Below are 22,088 nucleotides of genomic sequence, written 5' to 3' on the forward strand. Positions count from 1 at the left end.
TGGACTTGAACCCTCAACCTTAGGTGTATGTGGCAGGTGCCTTAGCCACTTGAGCCACAGGCACCGAGCCCCAAGACACTTCTTAATGAACCAAGTTTTTTAATAGAATAATGGAATAACTTGTTGTTTATATAATGCTTTTAAGATTTTTTTTTTTGTTTCATATTTTCTCAGCAATGTACAATAGAGTGAAAACTAAAATAGACAACTGAAATATCTTAGATTATTAATTATCTAATTAGGTAAAAGTATGCCTATACCAAGATGAGGATAAGTAGCCTAGCTATAATCTTACGTACTTTTTTTTTCCATGTACTTATGTAGCAATTCTTAGTACCATACTTTTTGATATACTAGAATTATTTGTAGAATTGAATTATTAAGTGATCTAAATAAAACATTAAGGTTGAGGCTTTTATAACAGTAAATTCTTACTTGCAACATAGGGTAAGATAATTGTATATAAATTTAACTTAAGTATATAAGAAAGCTTTTTTTGGCAATATATAATAGCATATGAGACCACTTATTGTGAGATATTTAATAACCATTAGGCAAGCGTATTTAGATGTTGGGATTTAATTTAAATAGCTTGCTTTGAATATGAATTAATACATAAATCAATACTTTAAAATATCAACACAAAAGTATATTGGCAAGCAGCCACTGAGAAATGTTTTGGGAAAGAACATTAGTAACAGATGTACAAATTATAGTCAACAGATAATCATAGTAAAGGTGGTTAATAGTGCCACCCTGTTAAATAGAACAGAAACGTTTTTAAAACTTTATGCAGAAAAGTACAATATTTTTTAGAGGAACTATAGTAAATGTGTAGGTTAATGAATTTTTAAATAAAGCTTGTTAATTCTGCCATTGGATTATTTAACTTCTTAGGATTTTAGAAGAATAATGTTCTGTTACTTACTAATTCAGAAAATGGCAGGTTTTATTTCTATATAGATAGGGTACTTCAGTTATCAATAAAAAATAATCATAATTTATTTCAGTGAAATCTGTATTTTTATAGTTTGAATTAAGATGCTTAGATAGTTTTTATTTCCATTCATTTGTCAAGCTAAGAAAGAAAAAAATGATTTAGTTAAGGTAAACCATTAGAGGAAATATACAGTTTGAAGAATTCATTCATCCATTCATTTATCTTTCTATTTTATACTTTACTATATCTAAACTTTAATGCAGCTTCAAAGTATATGTGAAATGTACAAAAACATAAACAAATTAATAAAAACATGGGCAAGGACATTGAGAAATTAAAACGTCTGCCTTGAGAACTTACATACTTGCTGTTAGGTGCCCCACAAACTTGGCTTTAAATTTTCAAAGGGAAAATGGAAATCTTGTTTTTACAACTTTTAAAGTTCATGAGATAAGAAACAAATCTATTGTGTGAGAGATACAAATATTAATATCGTATTAATTTTTCCTAAGGTCTTAAGAACAATGCTATATAATGTAAATTTTATCATCATCTACCAAATAATTAATTTCATAGGACTTTTTCTTATAATGACCTTCAACCAGTGCTGTCAGCGTGATACTCAAGATTTCCTTGACTCACAAGGGTTACAAAAGCTTTCGAAGTCAGGACTGAAAAAAATTATTTTTATCCAGTTACTGCCGGTAGATATATTTCAAAGGTGATGCTAGGTATAGTTACATCAGTGGGTCTCAATCTTGCTCTCACTTGAAGAGCTCATTAAAACACACTTTCTCAGCCCCACTCCCAGAGTTACTGATATAGTCAATCTGGGGTAGAGCCCAAGAATTTGCATTTCTAACAAGTTGCCAAATGATGTTGATACTGCTGGTCTGGGGACCACAGTTTGAGAACTACTGCCTTATATGGTGTTGTACCTGACATTGATGTGCAGTGATGTTATAGTAATAACTGCTGGTCTGGAGATTACAGTTTGAGAGTACTGAGTTATACAGATTCTATTTGAGACTGATCTGCAGTGATGTCAACTCTAAGGTTTCTTGTAAGCTGAAAAGAACCATCATGTAAAAGAGGGAAACCTTGGGGAGGTGCCTGTAGCTCAAAGGAGTAGGGCACCGGCCCCATATGCCAGAGGTGGCGGGTTTAAACCCAGCCCTGGCCAAAAACTGCAAAAAAGAAAAAAAAGAGGGAAACCTTGGTGGTGCCAGTAGCTCAAGCAGCTAAGGCGCCAGCCACATACACCAAAGCTGGCGGGTTTGAATCCAGCCCAGGCCTGCCAAACAGTGACAACTACAACCAAAAACATAGCTGGGCATTGTGACGGGCGCCTGTAGTCCCTGCTACTTGGGAGGCTGAGGCAGGAGAATCACTTAAGCCCAGGAGTTTGAATTTGCTGTGAGCTCTCTACCCAGGGCTATAGCTTGAGGTTCTGTCTCAAAAAAAAAAAAAAAAGAAAGAAAAGTGGGAAACCTCATGCATGAGCTCAGTCCTTACAGGGTTGTATGTGAAAGCCCTTACTCAATTCCCGATAAATGTTTGTTGGATCCTAATCTCTTGTCTGCATATGTGTCTAGTCCTAATACTTAGGAATTGAAAATATGTATCTGACATATGTTGGTTTTTTTTCCTTTCTTTTTTTTTTTTATTAAATCATAGCAGTGAACATTAATACTATCATGGGGTCTGACATATGATAGTATTCAACATATGTTGAATAGGAATTTAATCAGCTTGAGAAACTTTTATGGGGAGTGTAAAAAGATGAATGTAAGAAAAAGAAACATGAAGCTGCCATCACATTTTGACAGTTGTACAAATGGTACTAATCTCATTGTACAGATGAAGAAACTGAGTCCAGGGGCCAGGGAGGTGGGTGTTACAGGACTTGTAGAAGCTTATTATTTTAAATCATCTTTATCACTATTCCATCTGTGAGTGACTTAAAGAAAGTCTAACCATTTCTGATATTGCCTGATTTTTTATGTAAATTAGTAAACTGAATATTTTTATTTTAGATTGCAAATTCAATTGCCATAAACGCTGTGCATCAAAAGTACCAAGAGACTGCCTTGGAGAGGTTACTTTCAATGGAGGTAAAATTCTTTCCTAATATCTGTGAAATCAGAAAAGGTCACAATTCTTCTTTGCAAGAGTTATATAACATTTGCATAGTTTGTTCACTTTGTTTCTTTAGGTTTTTGTCTGATTCACTAATCAAGTAAAATACAGAGATCAGTGACAGTCTACATTTATTAGTATTTGTGTCTTTCCATCTTTCCTCTAGCCACCTACCACTTTGTAGTCTAATGTAACCAGCGGTAGTGTATATCCTCTTTCATCTTTAGACATAAAAGGACTTAGTTGCTCCTGAGGTAGAGCCAGTAAGTGGCAGAGCTGGAATTTGAACCCATGTGATCTAGCTCCTTAGTTCTTAGTTGTTAGAACACACCATCCTGCCTTATTGTTTCTTTGTTAAATAATCATTTTCAAATATTTTCCCTTCAAGGCCATTTTTTTACCTCTTTTCTGGATAATACTAAGCAGGGCAGCTACCTTTTTTGGAAGTAAGAAGTGAAGTACACTAGGCTGGGTGCAATAGCTCACACCTGTAATCACTCTGGGAGGCTGAGGTAGGTGGCTAGCTTGAGCTCACAAGTTCCAGACCAGCCTGAGCAAAAGTAAGACCCTGTCTCTACTAAAAATAGGAAAACTGAGGCAAGAGGTTCACTCGAGCCCAAGAGTTAGAGGTTGCTATGACCTATGATGCCCCAGCACTCTACCCCGCTTGAGACTGTCTTAAAAAAAAAAAAAAAAAAAAGTAAGGACTCTAACCTTTCAGCATAATTTTCCTTTAACAAGGCTGTGTAGCTTATGAACAATAGAAATTTATTTCTTACAATTCTGGAACCTGGGAAGTTAAAAGCACCGACAGAGTCTAGGTCTGCTGAGGGTCCCTTTTCCGATTCATAGATGGTGCCTTCTACCTGTCTCCTTATGTGATGGAATGAGCAGAGGAGCTCCATTGGGCATATTTAATAAAGGACTAAGCCCTCATGATCGCATTACCTCCCAAAGTCCCTACCACTTAATTCATACCTTGGAATTTAGGATTTCAACATATGAATTGGGGCAGAGGGACATGAACATTCAGATGATAGCATTGGTTAACACCATTGACACCATTGATTGATTTTCTTTTTTAATTGAATTAATACAATTTTTCTAAATGACCAAAGTTCTCAATTTATAGTTTATTTATATTGTTGTACTTTTCTGCCTTTTGACAAATTGATATGAAATACTGTTTATGTTAATATACATTTCTCTGATTACTAGTATTTGGGCATCTTTCAAATTTACTAGTTATTTTGGGGTGTTTCCCCTGTCAGTTGCCTTTTCAGATGCATCATTCATTTTTAAATTTATTTGTTGTTAAAGATATGCAGAGGTTGTTGATAATTCAGCATATTAGTTCTTTTTCAGTTATGATTATAAATATTTTCTCCCATTTGTGGCTGTCTTTTCACTTTTTTAAGAGATTGTTTGCCGCACAGAATTGTGGGTTTTTTTTTAAGACTTTTATTTATTTACTTTTTTTATTGTTATTGTAGTTTGGCCGGGGCTGGGTTCAAACCCGCCACCCTCAGTATATGGGGCCAGCACCCTACTCACTGAACCACAGTCACCACCAGAATTCTGTGGTTTTGATGAAGTCTAATTTGTTTAGTTTGTCTTTTGTCATTTATATTTTTGGTGTTTTATTAAAAATGTTTTGCCTAACCCCACATCATGAAGATTTATTTTATGTTTTCTCTGACAAGCTTAATAGTTTTAGCTTATACATTTTAGGTCTGTGATTGGCTTTGAGTTAATTTTTACATGGTTTAAGGAAGGTGAACAGCTTAATTATTTTGCATACAGAGATCAGTTGTCCCAGCACCATTTATTAAAAGGACTATTTGTTCTTTCCCCGTCAAATTGTCTTGGCATGTCAAAAATCAGTTGATCATAATATATATAATGGTGGGCTTGGCGCCTGTGGCTCAAGCGGCTAGGGCGCCAGCCACATACACCTAAGCTGGTAGGATCGAATCCAGCCTGGCCCGCCAAACAATAATGACAGCTGCAACCAAAAAGAAAAAATGGCCAGGCATTGTGGCAGGTGCCTGTAGTCTCAGCTACTTGGGAGGCTGAGGCAAGAGAATCGCTTAAGCCTGGGAGTTGGAGGTTGCTGTGAGCTGTGATGCCACGGCACTCTACCCAGGGCAACAGCTTGAAGCTCTGTCTCAAAATATATATATAAATGGTAGTAACTTATCTTTTATTTTCCTTATAGCATCTTTTGTCGGATGGAAATTTAAAATTCTAATATAATCAAATTAATTAGCCTTGTGCCTTATGACTTGTGTGTTTTATATCTTCCTTAAGAAATATTTTATCTTGAATCAAAGATCTTTCCTTATATTTTAAGAAATATTTTATTTTGGATCAAAGATCTAGTTTTATATTTTATGAATTTTAAAACTTTTTAAAAAAATTAATAGACTGCCTTATTTAGATGTATTGGTAATTTATTAATATAAAACTCTTGAAACTCATTTAAAACTTTGCCAGAACCTTCCAGTCTGGGAACAGATACTGATATACCAATGGACATTGACAGTAATGACTTGAGTAGTGAGGGTAGCCGGGGCTTAGATGACACAGAAGAGCCATCTCCCCCAGAAGATAAAATGTTTTTCCTGGATCCATCTGATCTTGATGTGGAAAGAGATGAAGAAGCTGTTAAAACAATCAGGTAACACATATGTAGGTATTGCAAGCTATGTCCCAATTCATAGTCTGTTCAGGATCTCATTAAGAAAAAGCTACATCTCTTTGACTCTTAAGTGTAGTTTAAATTCTAATTAAAGTGTGGTTAATTCTTTTACATGCAATGTAGTATTTCTGAAATAAACTACATCACCCTGGCCATCCACTCACGATGGGAAGGTTTGAGAATTCTTGTTCTTATTTTTTTATAAAGGAAAATACTTAGTTTAAATAGGGTGTACCTAGATGTAGAACAGCCACCACAAAGTGCCTGCAGTGTTAAAGCAACTGCTTTTTCACACAGGTAGAGATGGCAGAAACAGTAATAAAGTATATACTGAGAATGTTGTACAAACGTGATTGTAATGAACCTGGGGGCAATTTTCATGCTGCCACAGTTAATCTGTTAGAACTTGGTAAAAACACTGTGGGACTGTTTCTAGAAATACAATTTTTGTATCTCATGGGATTTACTACTTTGTCATAAAATGTTATCATTTTGGTAGTTTTTTTTTTTTTATTGCCAACAAAGAGCCATTTAAAGAAAATGGGTAATTTTTCAGTCTCACATGGCCGAGTCATGATTTATTTAGTTTGGTTTATCATTAAATTATAGCCATTATTACCATTACCATTATTAACTAAACTTCATGTTTATCCAGTTTCGAGATTATTATAGAACATAGCTTATTTCCTAATCATGAGCACTTCATGATGAGAAACATATTTTAGGCTCTTTTTCTACAGCTATACTTTGTTATCTTAATTTAATTCATTACTTTTTTATTAATATCTGTAAATCATTTTCCTTGAAATATCTTCTGCTAGAAGTACTTTTGGCTGACATCATGATTGACTGAATTGACATTTGAGCCCCGTAAATTTGAGTGTAGACTTGTATTTTGTCTTGTAAATTTGCTAATTTATCATGCTGCATTGGGTAGGAAAAATTAAACAGCAAACCAAATAAGGTGCTTTTTCAGACTCTATATCTTCCAGTTGAGAAGGATGTTTTCTGCTCTGCTTACTGTTTTCTTGTATTTTTGTAATCCACCCACCCCCCTCAGGAAACATTCATGCCAAATAATGAGGATTCACAATATAATCAGTATGTATCTATATAATAGGAATTATTTATTTTCTTCTTCTAAAGGCCTTGGGGTTTTCTCCTAAGGTATTTTGAAAAAGTTTAGCTTAATTATCTCTAAAAAGAAAACATTGTGAAAGTATGGTATTTATATGATTTTATGAATCAAAATTATAAATATTTATCATAAATTTTAAATATTTTTTAGTCCATCAACAAGCAATAACATTCCACTAATGAGAGTTGTGCAATCCATCAAGCATACAAAGAGGAAGAGCAGCACAATGGTGAAGGAAGGGTGGATGGTCCATTACACCAGCAGGGATAACCTGGTCAGTAACCAGATACAATGTAATATGTTAGTAAAACTTTAGAATGAGTTTGATTTTATGAACTTTAAAATCCAAACGAGGATGAAATATATATTAACATTGTATACACCATAGTAGTATGTAAAAGTTACATCGAAATTATAGTTACATTTGTAAATAATTTTTAAAAGGCGAACTATTAATGCATTGTCTTTATAAACTGGTGAAGATTTAAAAAGAGTCTGGGATTTTGCCATATAAAGACTAATTACTCAGAACACACCAAGTTCTACAAATAAAGATGGAAGGAAAAACAGCTAATCTGAAAAATTATCTTAGTTATTACCAAAGGTAGGAAAACCAAAGCATGGTTTTATGTACACTTTAATTTATTGTAAACATACAGGTAATTTTTTAGAACTAGCAGAGGATATGTATACTTATGGAATGAGTAAATTTGAATAATCAACATAGAGTAGTAGTTAAAGAACAGTAGCTTGGAGCTAGGTTACCTAAGTCTCTGTAACTTACTAAAACTATGTGAACTTAGTGAAGTTAGTTATGTTTTGTCTTATTTCCTCATCTATAAATCAGCATGATAATGGTAACTACCTAAGAGATGCAAATGAGTCAATATATGAGAAAAGCTTAGAACGGTATGTGGCCTACAGTAAGCACACAATAAATATGTGCTACTGTTTTATTACTCTTTTTAAAATTTGCTGAATAGATTACAGAAAGCAACTTTCTAGTAAACCTTTTAAGAATAAAATGAAGTGGCTCGGCGCCCATAGCACAGTGGTTATAGCCCCTGCCACATACACCACTGCTGGCAGCTTTGAGCCCAGCCTGGGCCAGCTAAACAACAATGACAACTGCAATAAAAAATAGCCAGGCATTGTGGTGGATGCCTATAGTCCCAGCTGCTTGGGAGGCTGAGGCAAGAGAATTGCTTAAGCCCAAGAATTTGAGATTGCTGTGAACTGTTATGCCACGGCACTGTACCGAGGGCGACATAGTGAGACTCTGTCTCGAAAAAAAGAAAGAATAAAATGAAGTACTCAGGACGTTTATTTGGCCTGAAGTTTTATATGGTGACAATAGCATAGACTACAGTTATGTGTGTAGTTCATATCTTTCCAAATGGAAGTTGAAGTGAGGTACATACATTTGGAAATTCATTGGCATATCAAAAGATGTTTTATCAAATCATCAGGGGAAAAGATAGATAATTCAATAGTGTTGGGACAACCATAGAGCCATATAGAAAAAAAAAGTTGTATACATATCTCACACTTCACATATAAGTCTTAAAGATTAAAGATTTAATCTTTATTATTTAATCTGTATTAAAGATTTGAATGTAAAGAATAAATCAGTAGAAGAAACTTTGAGAGGATCAATCGATAAACTCAGTTGGAAAGAAGCAAAAAAAGATCAAAAAAATTCAATCTCATAAAAAAATTCTACATGGCAGAAACCAAAAGTAGAGACAGATGACAAACTGGAAAAAATATTTTCAACTCACACTCTAAACGAGATAATTCCATAATATGTGAAGAATGTAAACAAATGCATAAGAAAAAGACAGTAGCAGTGGAAAAATAGGCAAGTAATATGAACAGAGAGTTCGTGAAAATACAAGAAATATAAATGACTTATACATAAGAGCTTGAATTTATTTATAAGAAAAGAAATATCAATCTAAACACTTATTGAAATACTAGTTGTTTTTCAGTATAGCAAAGATCAAAAAGTTGATAACAATACTGCATTAGTGAGGGTGTGAGTAAATAGGTACTATCATGTTACCAATGAGACTATATACTGAGTCTACTTTTGTGTAGAGTAATTGAATACTATCAAACAATTTTATATGCACATACCTTTTGATCCAGCAGGGTAACTTCTAGAAATATAGCCTGTGGGTAAATTACATATTTATGTGTGTGTATATATATCTATGTATGTGCATAATAGATGTATTTATGTGTGCATGCATAAAATTCTCTAAAAAGCTCCACAAAAATCTAATGCCATTGCTTGCCTAGAATAAAGGTGAGTTGTGGAGTATGAGTGATGGTGGGAATGATTTCTTTTCACTGGGTATCCTTATGTTGTCAGAATTTTGAACCTCATGAATTTTAAACAGTCACAAATACAAACATACAAATGGAAATGAAAAGGGAAGTATGGGTACTTCAGAGGAATCATGATTTTAAAACTTCACAGCTTTGTGATCTTTATTTTACAGAGAAAGAGGCATTATTGGAGACTTGACAGTAAATGTCTAACATTATTTCAAAATGAATCTGGATCAAAGTATTATAAGGTAATGATTTTACATTTTAAAAATATAGATATTAGGCGGCACCCATAGCTCAGTGGGTAGGACACCGGCCACATACACCCAGGCTGACTAGTTTGAACCCAGCCTAGGCCTGCTAAACAACAATGACAGCTGCAACAACAAAAAAAACATAGCTGAACGTTGTGGCGGGCTCCTGTAGTCCCAGCTTCTTGGTAGGCTGAGGCAAGAGAATGATTTAAGCCCAAGAGTTTAAGGTTGCTGTGAACTGTGATGCAACAGCACTGTACCCAGGGCAACATAGTGAGAGTCTGTCTCAAAAAATATATATGTAGACATTAAAATACTGTATGTTTTTCAAATATATTTGAATAATAGTCCTTAATTGTTATATTTGAATATACCTATTACGATGGGGCCTAATATGACTTATAGAAATCACTGTTAAGGGCTCAGCAACTGTAGCTTAGCAGCTAGGGTGCCAGCTACATATACCCAGGCTGGTGGGCTCAAACCTGGCCTGTACCTGCTAAGCAATGATGACAACTACCACAACACCTATAGTCCAAGCTACTTGGGAGGCTGAGGCAAGAGAATTGCCTAAGCCCAAGAGTTGGAGGTGCTGTGAGCTGTGTGACGCCATGGCACTCTACCAAGGGCGATAAAGTGAGACTCTGTCTCACTTTAAAAAAAGAGAAAAAATCACTGTTAAGTTCCTTGTTGAAGCAACTATTCCCCAACCCTCCATGGCAGTCCTACCAAAGATTGTTTTTGGCTTGCCTCAGCTTGTTGCTGCTTTCCTTCTAGATAATGTGATTTAGGCTGGATTGCTTAGAACGTCCCGTGATCATTGCCTATCAGGGCAAGAAGGTATTTGGTGTTTCTCCCATCTTCCACATTACTTGAGCGTCCAGTTCCCAATTGCTTATTTTGGCCCTTCATTTCCTTTTTACAATCTTGCTTGGCTTGTCTCCCTTTTTGCTTTCATACACTGTGGCACCAAAGAAGATTATAAGTATAGCAGTAGCGCAGTAAGAAAGAGAATGGGAACTAATGATTTGCTTTGAGCTGGTGGGGTTTTTTAAAAATATGTTTTTTGCCTTAGGAGGTGAACTAAACACAAATTATTGTTACAGTATACTTGAAGGGACGGTATCACAATGAAATGTTTAAACAACCTATACCAACTCAAGATTTTGCTTTTCTGCCATTATTTCTGCTTGTTACTTACTTTGTAGTTATGTCTTTCAGACTGTAGCCCCTAGATAAGGAGTTGTAGAGTGAATTTAATGACAATTGGAAGTGACAGGTGTTGGATATAGTAGCAACTTATCCTTCTAAGTCCTCTCCTGTTTGCATCGTAGTGATGTGCTACAGGCCCGAATCATCGGCTTAGTCATCTGCTCCATTCTTCACCTCTGGCATTGCTTGACATTGAAATCACTCAAGGCAGACACTATCATAAGACTTGACTATGTGTTCTGTATACTCCATACTTGTGTTTGTCTTAGTGACATTTGTGGAAATGCACATTTTTGATTTTGTAGTGTATCTAAAAGTAAAAATAAAAATGTATTCATATTTTCCAATACTTAATTTTTTACTTCAGGAAATTCCACTTTCAGAAATTCTCCGCATATCTTCACCACGAGATTTCACAAATATTTCACAAGGCAGCAACCCACACTGTTTTGAAATCATCACTGATACTATGGTATACTTTGTTGGTGAGAACAATGGGGACAGCTCTCCCAGTCCTGCTCTTGCTGCCACTGGAGTTGGACTTGATGTGGCCCAGAGCTGGGAAAAGGCAATTCGCCAAGCTCTCATGCCTGTTACCCCTCAAGCAAGTGTTTGCACCTCTCCAGGGCAAGGGAAAGATCACAGTAAGCAATAAGCTTTTTTGATGGCTTTTTCTTCTCTTTGGTTCTTAAGCATTTTGTGGACATGGTTGTGTTTTATGTATTTTCGGTGTCATCTTAAGTTTTGTCTTTAGAAACCAATACCATTAGTTAATTCTTCTGTAAAATTATTTTGACTATAGTATATATCGTGTACATCCCGTGCCCAGACCTGAGCTGCAAAGTCAGTCTCTCTGCATTAAATTCTTGGGTCTGTCAGCCTCTTACATGATCTTGGGCAAGTACTTTACTTCTCTGCAATAGTACCTACTTTTAGGGTTATCAGGATTAAATGAAAAAGAACCTTTAAGGTACAGAACAGTCCTTAGCATTCATGAAGTCTCATCGGATTGAGTGTACTACTGGTGATAATTTTATTTCATCATGGGTTATAAACAAGTAATAAAGTATTAAAAGTTCACATCATACTATATTAAAACATTCCAAAATATTAAAAAATTATTGAAAGGCATGTTCTATACCAACACAGTTTATATAGTTAAACCTAAATTTGATAAAGGTTCAAGTGAACAGTTGACAATCAGAAGGTCATAATATAATACTACTTTCCCCCCATTCGCATTGTGTTGTTTATGGGGAAACAAAATTAATTCATTAGAGAAATATATTTAAATTGAAATAAGTATCAACCAGTTAAATATAGTTCATTCCACTTTAGCTGTATTATTTTGTGCAACTTTTCTGGGCATTATGCAGGACTTTAAGCTAGAATACAAAAGCAGTATGGAAATTGTAAGAACTCTTTAGGGAGATGTGACATATGTTTAGATAGTAGCATAAAGCAGTGTAGTGCAAAAATAAATAGTACATTACTCAGAGAACTCAGATATGGATAGGAAGAGTAAGCAAGACCTGATTTGGATTTTGGACATCAGATAGGAATTGCATAGGCAGAGTTGAATGAGAGGTTTGGAGGGGTAATACTATAGTTGAGGAAAAAGAGATGAGGGTCATGACCATGTAAATATTTGATGTTTATTACTAATTTGGGGGAGTAGATGAATATTTCACAGTGGTTCTTTTTTTTTTTTTTGAGACAGAGTCTCAAGCTGTCGTCCTGGGTAGAGTGCTGTGGCGTCACTGTTCACAGCAAGCTCAAACTCTTGGGCTTAAGTGATCCTCTTGCCTCAGCCTCCCAAGTAGCTGGGACTACAGGTGTCCACCACAACACACAACACCTGGCTATTTTTGGTTATACTTGTCACTGTTTGGTGGGCTGGGGCTGGATTCAAACCCACCAGCTCTGGTGTATGTGGCTGGTGACTTAGCCATTTGAGCTACAGGTGCTGAGCCTTCACAATGGTTCATTAAGTTGAGGGGATTAGACAAAACTCTGCAACATTCTATTTAAAGCCAAGGGGTGTTTACTCAGAAAATAATATGAGCATTTACATATTTTTTAATATATAGTTTTCAGGGGTTTAGAGACCCTCTCAAGCCCATCCATAGACCTGTTCCCTAGGGTTAAGAGTCTTATCTAAAGGCCAAATTATAAGAGAATTAAAGAGTGAAAATTCTGGAGGATGAAAGCCCAGTTCTGTAACTTACTAGCTATGTGATCTTGGACGCTACAGTTCTCTAATCTAAAGTGGGAAGAATAATAAATGCATATAATGCACTTAGTGTAGTGCCTAGCACGTTAAATGATAAGATTACTGTGTTGTCATTGTTGTCCTTTTTACGATATAGAATAAGATTCTCCTGGGAAGTGTGAGAAATTAAAACTGGATGGAGCTAGATAGTGGAAGCCTTTGAAAGAAAATCAGTACTGTAACTTAAACTGGGAAACTGGAACTACTGAAAAGCAGTTTTAGACACATGCATTTTTTTTTTTTTTTGATGTTGGGCAGTCTCTTAATTATTGGTATTTAAAATTTGAATTCTTTGAAATAGTTTGTAGACAGGTGTCATGGCGGCATGTGTTTTCCCAACTACTGGGGAGGCTGAGGCAAGAGGATTTGTTTGAGCCAAGAGGTTGAGTTTGCTATGAGCTATGACACCCTGGCACTCTACCCAGGTCAACAGAGTTAAGACTGTCTCAATTAAAAAAAAAAAAAAAATTGGGGCTGGGCATAGTGGCTCACACCTGTAATCCTAGCACCCTGGAAGGCCAAGACAGGAGGATTGCTTGAGGTCAGGAGTTCAAGACCAGCCTGAGCAAGAAGGAGACCTCATCTCTAAAAATCATTGGGCATAGTAGCAGGTGCCTGTAGTCCCACCTACTCAGGAGGCTGAGGCAAGAACTTGGCTTGAGCCCAAGAGTTTGAAGTTGCTATGAAATGATGCCACGACATTCTACTGAGGGCAACATAGTGAGACTGTATCTCAAAGAAAAAGAAATTTTTTTCTGGTGATTTAATATTTTAAAATATATATTTTGATAGTCGTATTGTTTTGATATATAGTTTGCTTATATTATTAACGATGTTTTATGTTTTTATATTTGAGATTGTAAAGGAAACTTCCTATCTCAGTTTCTTTGAATTGTCTCAGATTTTAGATGTTTGATTTTCATTCTCTTGCTTACTTTCATGTTTCCCTTTTCTTTTTCTTGTCAGTTATTTTCTTTGCTTACCAAAGTAATATAACATTTCAACTTTACAGAAATATGTAATATAAAATGAGAAAGTCCTTGCTATATACATATAACTCTAACCCTATATTTCTCCCCTCAAAAAATTATTAACAGTTTCGTATATATGTCTTGATTTAAGAAGGAACTATGGTAAGGGAAGCCTATATTATCTGCTAAATTTTCTTTTTTTAGAGAATGGGATCATACTCTCTGTGTACTTTTTGCAGCTTGCTTTTATCCACTATTTAAATATACAACATATATTTTAATGTCAGTATAAAGGTTTACCTAATTTTTAATATTTTAATGAAAGTAATGCATGCTTTTTATGTTATAAAAAATACAAGTGTGGCAGCACCCATAGCCCAGTAGCCCAGTGGGTAGGGCACCAGCTGGCAGGTTCAAACCCAGCCCAGGTCTGCTAAACAACAATGACAACTGAGACAAAAAATGGCTGGGTGTTGTGAGGTTTGCAGTGAACTGTGATGCCACGGCATTCTACCCAGGGTGACAACTTGAGACTTGGTCTCAAAAAAAAAAAAAAAGCGCAAGCAGTATAGGCGTGTATATAAATTAAAATCCTTTTTTCCCAACTCCACTTATTAGAAGTAGTCATTTTTTTTTTTTTTTTTTTTTTGAGACAGAGCCTCAAGCTGTCCCCCTGGGTAGAGTGCCATGGCATTACAGCTCACAGCAACCTCCAACTCCTGGGCTCAAGCGAGTCTCCTGCCTCTGCCTCCCAAGTAGCTGGGACCACAGGCGCCCGCCACAACGCCTGGCTATTTTTTGGTTGCAGCCGTCATTGTTGTTTGGCGGGTCCAGGCTGGGGATTCGAACCCGCCACCTTAGGTGTACGTGGCTGGCGCCTTAGCTGGTTGAGCTATAGGCGCCGAGCCAGAAGTAGTCATATTTTTATTTTTGCTTTTAATTTAAGCACTGCTGCCCTTCAACTTCCATTTTTAACTCAATAATATGTCATGGCTAGCTTTCTAGATTTGTATCATTTATTTAATGTTTAGATGGAATTCTATAGATGTGTCATAATTTTACTTAACCAATCTAATGTACACAATTGTGTTATATTAACTGCATGCTCATCTGTTTTTTCAGTATGATATCCCATGGATTTTGACATGTCAGTAGATATTAATATTGTTATAATAGTTTTGTTCTTTTCTTATACATCATTCTTAAATTTTACAGAAGATTTGTCAACCAGCATCTCTGTGTCTAATTGTCAGATCCAGGAGAATGTGGTAAGTATTTATCAAAGCTGATATGTACAAAGTAGGTGATTGAAGTTAGGAAAATAAAATCAATCTTGTTAGAGAAATGCTCATAGCCCAGAGTATTAAGCAATTTGCCTGAAGATACTAGGCTAGACTTTTTGGGTGATAACTTCCCTAAGGACTTCTGCTTTATGGAGGAAAACTAAGGCAGATTTTTAAAATTACATAAATGAAGTTAACTTTTTATTAGAAAAAATGACAACAGATATTACAAAATGATAGACAAATTCAAAGAGTTCAGAGTCACTTCTTACTGGGTCATCAGGGAAAGCTTCCTAAAGGAAGTGGAATTTGAGCTATTCCTAAAAGATGAAATGGATTTTTGGCAGAAGTGCCAAAGGGTTGAGGATTGGGAAACAACATTTCACGCAAGTACAGATAACAGGATGAACAAATAGAGGGAAGGAGGAAATGTGATACTTTTAAGGAAAAGTAAATAAGTTAAATTTATCTGTATATGTAGGGTTTTATAACAGATACGAGCAAACTTCCTTTAAAGAGCTAAATAGTAAATACGTTAGGCTTTGCAAACCATATACAACTACTCAACTCTGCATTTGTAGCAAGAAAGCAGCCATAGGCAATACATTAATGAATGAGTATGATTATGTTCCAATAAAACTTTATTTATGAATGCTGAAATTCGAATTTCATACAATAATCACGTCACAAAGTACTTTGATTTGTCCAGTACTTCAAAGACCATTCTTAGATCAGTGCCATGCAGAAAGAGGCAGCAGGCTAGATTTGGCTCACAAGCTGAAGTTGCCAACCCTTGTATTAGAAGGAAAAAGGGCTAGAAAAAGAATTCAGAAAATTGCTCACTAGCTATATATAATTTCTCTGATAAAAATCTCATCTTCTTGGGGCATCCAACTATTATAGTTCTCTAACATATAAATACAGTAGAACCTCCCTAGTTGACCACCTCCTTACGTTGACCTAATTTTCACAGACTGGACATGCACCACATGTACTCAGTAGAACACTAACCTCTGTATGTTGCATCTTCACCACTTAAACTGTGACACATGATATTCATTTACCCTCTATATCCAGTTGAATCTACTCTACACCAAGAAGTAGAAGGTTTGGGCTTTGCCCCTTAGATGTATTATTTTTCCATTAGTATTTCATGTCTTATTATTACCATGTGTTGGATTAGACCTAATATCCTCTTGTTTATCATGTGCTGTGGAAGATTTTCAGCATGAAGGGCTGTTCTGAGTTGTAGGTACATCCTACAATTAGTGAACAATTTTATAGTTAATTAAGACATGATGGCCCAAAGAAAAGAACTAAGAACTCAAAAGAGCCGACATTGAAGAAAAAGGTTGATCTTCTACATTTTCTGGAAAGCAGCAACCAAAGAAAGGCAGCAGAACATTTTGGTGTTAGCAAGACTGTAGTTAGCAATATCAAAAAACATAAACATGAGTATTTGAAGAGATATGGTGAAGAAAACAAAGATCTACAGTGAAAAAAGAGGAAAACTTCTCTTGGTGAAGTTAGTGAAACCACATGAAGCTGGTTCAAACAAATGAGAATAGTTAATGCCCAAATCTCCAGGCTGATAATCCAGGAAGTTGCTAAAATATTCACACAGAAATTCAGGGTGGTAGATTTCCAAGCATCATGTGAGAAATTTAAACTGTGACATGAGCCTTTCCAGAAAGTCTTGTATGGTGCCTCTAAAGAAGTTCCATTAGAAGTTATGGGAGAATTCATCAGAAAGTCCCCAGATTTCACCAAAGGCTTCAAAGATGACAACATCTTTAATGCTGACAAGTGCATACTCTTTTTCAAGGCAATGTCTGATAGGAACCTCGTCGTTAAGGGTGACAAATGTAAGAGTGAAAAACTTTCCAAAGAACGTTCCACATTTCTACTTTGCTCTAGCTCAACCAGAGGGGAACCTTTGGAGAATCGTGAATTGGCAAATTCACGTGCATTCAGGAACCTGAAGCCCAAAGAGCTCCCTGTTGTTTGGAGGTCAAACAAATGCACATGGATGACTGGTACCCTATTTTGAGGAGTAGGTAAGATGTATCAACCAAGAATTGAAGAAGAAATGGTCTATTCTACTAACAGTACTACTAACCTGGCCACCTGCAAGTAAATCATCTCACTAATGTGACACTGAAATTTCTGCCTCCAGACATGACCTCAGAAATCCAACCTTTTGACCAAGGCATCATCCAAAACATTTAAAATGCACTACCAAGCCCAGCTCCTACAGTGAGTAATTACTAAAACACAAACCTATGGGTCTACCTGTGGAAGCAGCTTCATTCACTGCATCATTAATGCTCTGAATGTTGTCCTCTGGATCAGTTCTGCTTGGAATGAAGTTGAACGAGAATCAATACAGTGTTTCAAGAAAGTTGGCTTTGTCACAGGCCAAGAACATAATGTTTTGGTCTCATCAGAGAGTCATTCTCTCATGGTGAAATTTGAAGTAGTAGATTTTGAAGGTTTTATTGCAATGGATGATGAGGTGGCAACCTGTAATTAACCTGATCCAGAAGCAGTTTTCCAAGCAATATTGACCTAAGTACAGACACATAAAAGTGCATGAAGCAGCTAAGGAAGTGGCAGAAGCAAGTGAGGATGACAAACTGTAGAGACTCCAAAATTAAGAAGATGTCAGGCATCTGATAAAGTAGTTAAAGTCATTTGAAGTGGAAAAATGCCCAGGTTTGGGGAGTGGTGTAGCCAGTGTTGAAAGTACTTTCTTTAGACCAAGGTTGACTCTTTTTTCAGAATGAATGATTAAACCATAAGAATACAGAAAATGTATTGATTTTCTATGATACTGGATGTATGATTTTACTGTGTTTTGATTATGTGTGATTTTGCATGATATTCTCTAATAAAAACTGTAGAAGAATGTAAACATGTACCTATCAGTATAGTAGTTTCCTATATTTGTTACAGTCCCTTGCATGGTCAACTTACAGAGTTTGGAATTTCTAAGATTGCAATAAAGGCTGGGTATCTAGTAGTGCTGTGGGAGGTAGAAAATGTCAATGATACCATCTTTGAGTCTCTTGTCCTGGTAGGAGGTAGAATAGATACCATAGTCTGGGGGAGAGAAAGAATACCAAAACATGACAGTTCAACTTTGATCCCGCAGGAACTTAAAAATAAATATCACTGTGGTCACCTTCAAAGTATTCCCCTTAGGAAGCTATGTATTGACACATACAGCTAGTCTACCCTACAAAGCACTTATACTGGGATGAGTTTGTGAACTGTATTGTTAGGCCTTGTACAACAGCTCTGATGGCCATTCCAGAAGAAGAGTTCCAAAATTGCTTTGTCTTTAACTGTGGGTCTACTAAGTGGAGCTCCACTTTTTCTTTCATCAAACTCTTAACACTAAACATCCCCAATTAGTGCATGAATATTCTGACAGGAACATCACAAAGTTTAAAAAAAAAAAAAAAAAAGGGAGGGGGAGAGCAGGAAGGAAAGATTGACGAAGTTTTAAATTAAAAGCATTTTCTCCTGAAAGTCTTCTTGTAGAATACATTTATAGTTGTACATTAATAACCATAGTATAAAATTTGGGCTTAACCTTTTCCAGAACATATAAGTCTAAGTTCATAAAACAATTTGTACTTTATGAAAATTAGTTGCCTCTAACATAAAAAAGAAATGTATTTAAGTATTTGAATGAAGAGAGGTGGACATGTTGACATTGTTTTATACAGGTGAATAATACTGCTTCCTTTTTCCTGATAGGACATCAGTACTGTTTACCAGATCTTTGCAGACGAGGTGCTTGGTTCAGGACAGTTTGGCATCGTTTATGGAGGTGAGCGACTGTAGCCTTTTGTATATTATATATATATTATAGAAAAATTGGGGAAATTAAAACATATACCAACTACTTTGTTATCTAACAGTTTTGTCAAGTGAACTTTTGCTTGATAAAACTTTGAAAAAGCTGTATCCTTTCAGCTAAGTCCTTTACACTGTAACTGATTATTCATTCCTTAATTTCAACTGTAAACTTAAAAAAGTGACAAAGAATCATAAAATTTGTTTTACAATAGTCTTACTTTTATCTCTTCTTATAGCTCATAAAGATGTTTGTGTGGGGATAAAAATGATTTCAACTTCAGGTTGGGTTGTGAGGGCTTTGTTCATTGAAGTATATTCTGACACAATTGGCAACATTTGTCCCTGTTGGCATGATTGTTCTATGGAACCTGAAGAGTAAGTTGACCAGACGTCCCACTTTTGGCGGGACAGTCCCGATTTTTAACAATTTGTCCCATGTCCCCTGGTGTTTTAAAAAAGTCCGGATTTTTGGAAAGAATGCATGACAAGTTAGGGAACAGCAGGAGAATGGGAAGGGAATACACAGTTTTCAGCTGCTGAAAAGGTTTATGTAACTCCATTTGGGAATGAAGAGGTTAATGTAACTTCATTTGGAAATGAAAAGGCTAATGTAAACTCCCTACTCCCCTCCTGGGCAAGGTATCAGAAGGAGACTGGCTCCCTCCTTTGCTTCTAGGCAAGGACAATTAGCTCAAAAGGAGCCAAGCTGTCTAGAACAAACAAGTAGCCCCCCCTCCCTAGAGTAAGGTGACCAGATGTCCCACTTTTGGTGGGACAGTCCTGATTTTTAACAATTTGTCTTGCATCCTGCAGCATTTAAAAAAGCCCCAATTTTTGGAAAGAATTAGGGAACATGGGAGAACAGGAATGGAATGTATGGTTTTCAGCTGCCATGTGGCTATTTCGCCAGGATATGCATTTTATATTATTTTTATTAATTTTATAATGTTAAACTTTAATAATAACAAATAATTGTTGAGAACTGATTATCAAGAACTGCTTATCAAAGTTTGCATTGTTGTCAGGCCCCACCCCCCAGACCCCCACCCCCCAGTGGTGTCCCGCTTTACCAATGTTAAAATCTGGTCACCTTACTGAAGAGCTAAAAGCTTATACAACTCTGTGACTTATGATATTGATGAAATCATTTAATCTTACTGCACATTAGTATCTTCATCTGTTTAGTGGAGCTAATAAAACCTGACCTGCATAGATTATAGGATTTCAAATATTAAATACATATAAACCTAATATATATAAAAGTACTTGATAAACTATAATCCAAGATACAAAAGAAATGTTAAACCTTTTAATCTCTTGCCAAGGCTGGTCTCCTCACTGGCCTTTCTGCCTTCAGCTTTGCCTTCTTTCCACACCACTCTTGGAGTGAATTTTTCAGAAAACTCACATCTAATATTAGTATTACCTCACCTGGAGCCCTTAAGTGGTTGTCTACACATGCATTGCCAGTTTTCCTAGCAGAAGATAGAAGGCTGCTATGATTTCACTTTGCTTCTCTAGCCTCCTGTCTAATTGAAACACCCTCGTGCTTTCTGTCTTGCAGTCATACTCGCACACCTCCATACCTTTGCCTCTGCTCCTTCTCCATCCCTTTGTCCCTCTAGTGAACATTTATTCATACTTCAAGTCTCAACTAAAGGGCTTCCTCCATGAAGAATTTGTCTCCATCCCTACCTCTCCATCAGATGAAACAGATTGTTCCTCCTTGGTACTCTTACTCCTAACGTACATACCTCTGCGTTATGATAGTATCTACGGTATATTGGGTTTAGTCTTCCTACTGAACTATATTTGAAGATAGACTGAGAAAAATTGTCTTTGTATTCCTAATACCTAGCATTATGTCTGACATATAATAGTCACCCATAAAATATGTTGATTTCACATGTGTATATAAAATCTGTGGCTTAGAACTTCAAATTTGTCAGTTTTAAGACTAATGACATCTCTGGAGGACCTCTTCTCATTGGAAGGACAGAGAACTGGTCTGTCTACCTTTAAATTCTTACCAAATATGTATGAATTTGTCTAGTCTTTTCAAGTGGTCAGACTTTTATGATTATGTCCTTGAGACAGGTCTGATTTATTTTCAGGTAAATAGCTATATAGAGAACAGTGAGTCATATACATCTTAAGGGAACAAATACCAAAATATACCTGCCATTTTCACCTCTTAATCTATAGCATTTAAAACAATGCCTTGTACTTACTGGGTACAAAATAACCCAACCAATTATTTTGAATTAATTAATGAGAAAATGGCTATTTATTGCAGACTTGCTGTTAGTATATCTTTTGTATCAAGATTCTAAATTATAAGAACTCAGAGTTTGGGGAATATGTGGTTAAATCACTATGCTGATTCAGTAGGCCTAGAATAAAATTAATTCTTTAGTACAGTTGTTTCTATTTTGACAGTCTTTCTAAAGACTAGGTCAGGGTAGTTTATTTAACAAAGTAGATTACTTTCCAGCACATAAATTCTTTCAAATTTTCTGCTATTTCTTAATGGAACTTCCTTTCTTGCGGGGGGAGGGTATATGATTCATGTAGAGAAGAAACAAAATGAGCCAAAAGAAAAAAAAACAAGAGTAAATATATACAAATTTCAGCTTGTAAACATTTTCCTAACAAAGCTTTCAAATTATATGTGAGCTATCAGTTTGCTTCTTTTCTTTTATTAATAGGAAAACATAGAAAGACTGGAAGGGATGTGGCTATTAAAGTAATTGATAAGATGAGATTCCCTACAAAACAAGAAAGTCAACTCCGTAATGAAGTGGCTATTTTACAGGTAAAAAAAATTGTTCTAAAAAGAATGTGTAAGTTTCAATTTTTGATTTATCAGTTTTAAACCTGAGTCTAGGCTCGGCGCCTGTAGCTCAACCGGCTAAGGTGCCAGCCACGTACACCTAAGGTGGCGGGTTCGAATCCCCAGCCCGGACCTGCCAAA

At 35.9% G+C, this 22,088-nt stretch overlaps 1 protein-coding gene across 2 annotated transcripts in view; it reads left to right on the forward strand.

Moving 5' to 3' along the window:
- PRKD3 (protein kinase D3) overlaps positions 1–22,088 on the forward strand; it is an 89,986-nt gene that overhangs the window by 48,958 nt on the left and 18,940 nt on the right. For both annotated transcript variants that reach the window (XM_003795682.2, XM_023516673.1), the window contains exons 7-14: positions 2,977–3,054; positions 5,576–5,759; positions 7,069–7,192; positions 9,426–9,503; positions 11,089–11,365; positions 15,180–15,232; positions 19,013–19,085; positions 21,823–21,929. In XM_003795682.2, the coding sequence (XP_003795730.1) occupies positions 2,977–3,054; positions 5,576–5,759; positions 7,069–7,192; positions 9,426–9,503; positions 11,089–11,365; positions 15,180–15,232; positions 19,013–19,085; positions 21,823–21,929 (974 nt within the window). The remainder of the gene's footprint in view (positions 1–2,976; positions 3,055–5,575; positions 5,760–7,068; positions 7,193–9,425; positions 9,504–11,088; positions 11,366–15,179; positions 15,233–19,012; positions 19,086–21,822; positions 21,930–22,088) is intronic.

The sequence above is a fragment of the Otolemur garnettii genome, unplaced genomic scaffold (genome assembly GCF_000181295.1).
Source record: "Otolemur garnettii isolate 467f Iridium unplaced genomic scaffold, OtoGar3 scaffold00095, whole genome shotgun sequence".
Taxonomy (NCBI): Eukaryota; Metazoa; Chordata; class Mammalia; order Primates; family Galagidae; genus Otolemur; species Otolemur garnettii.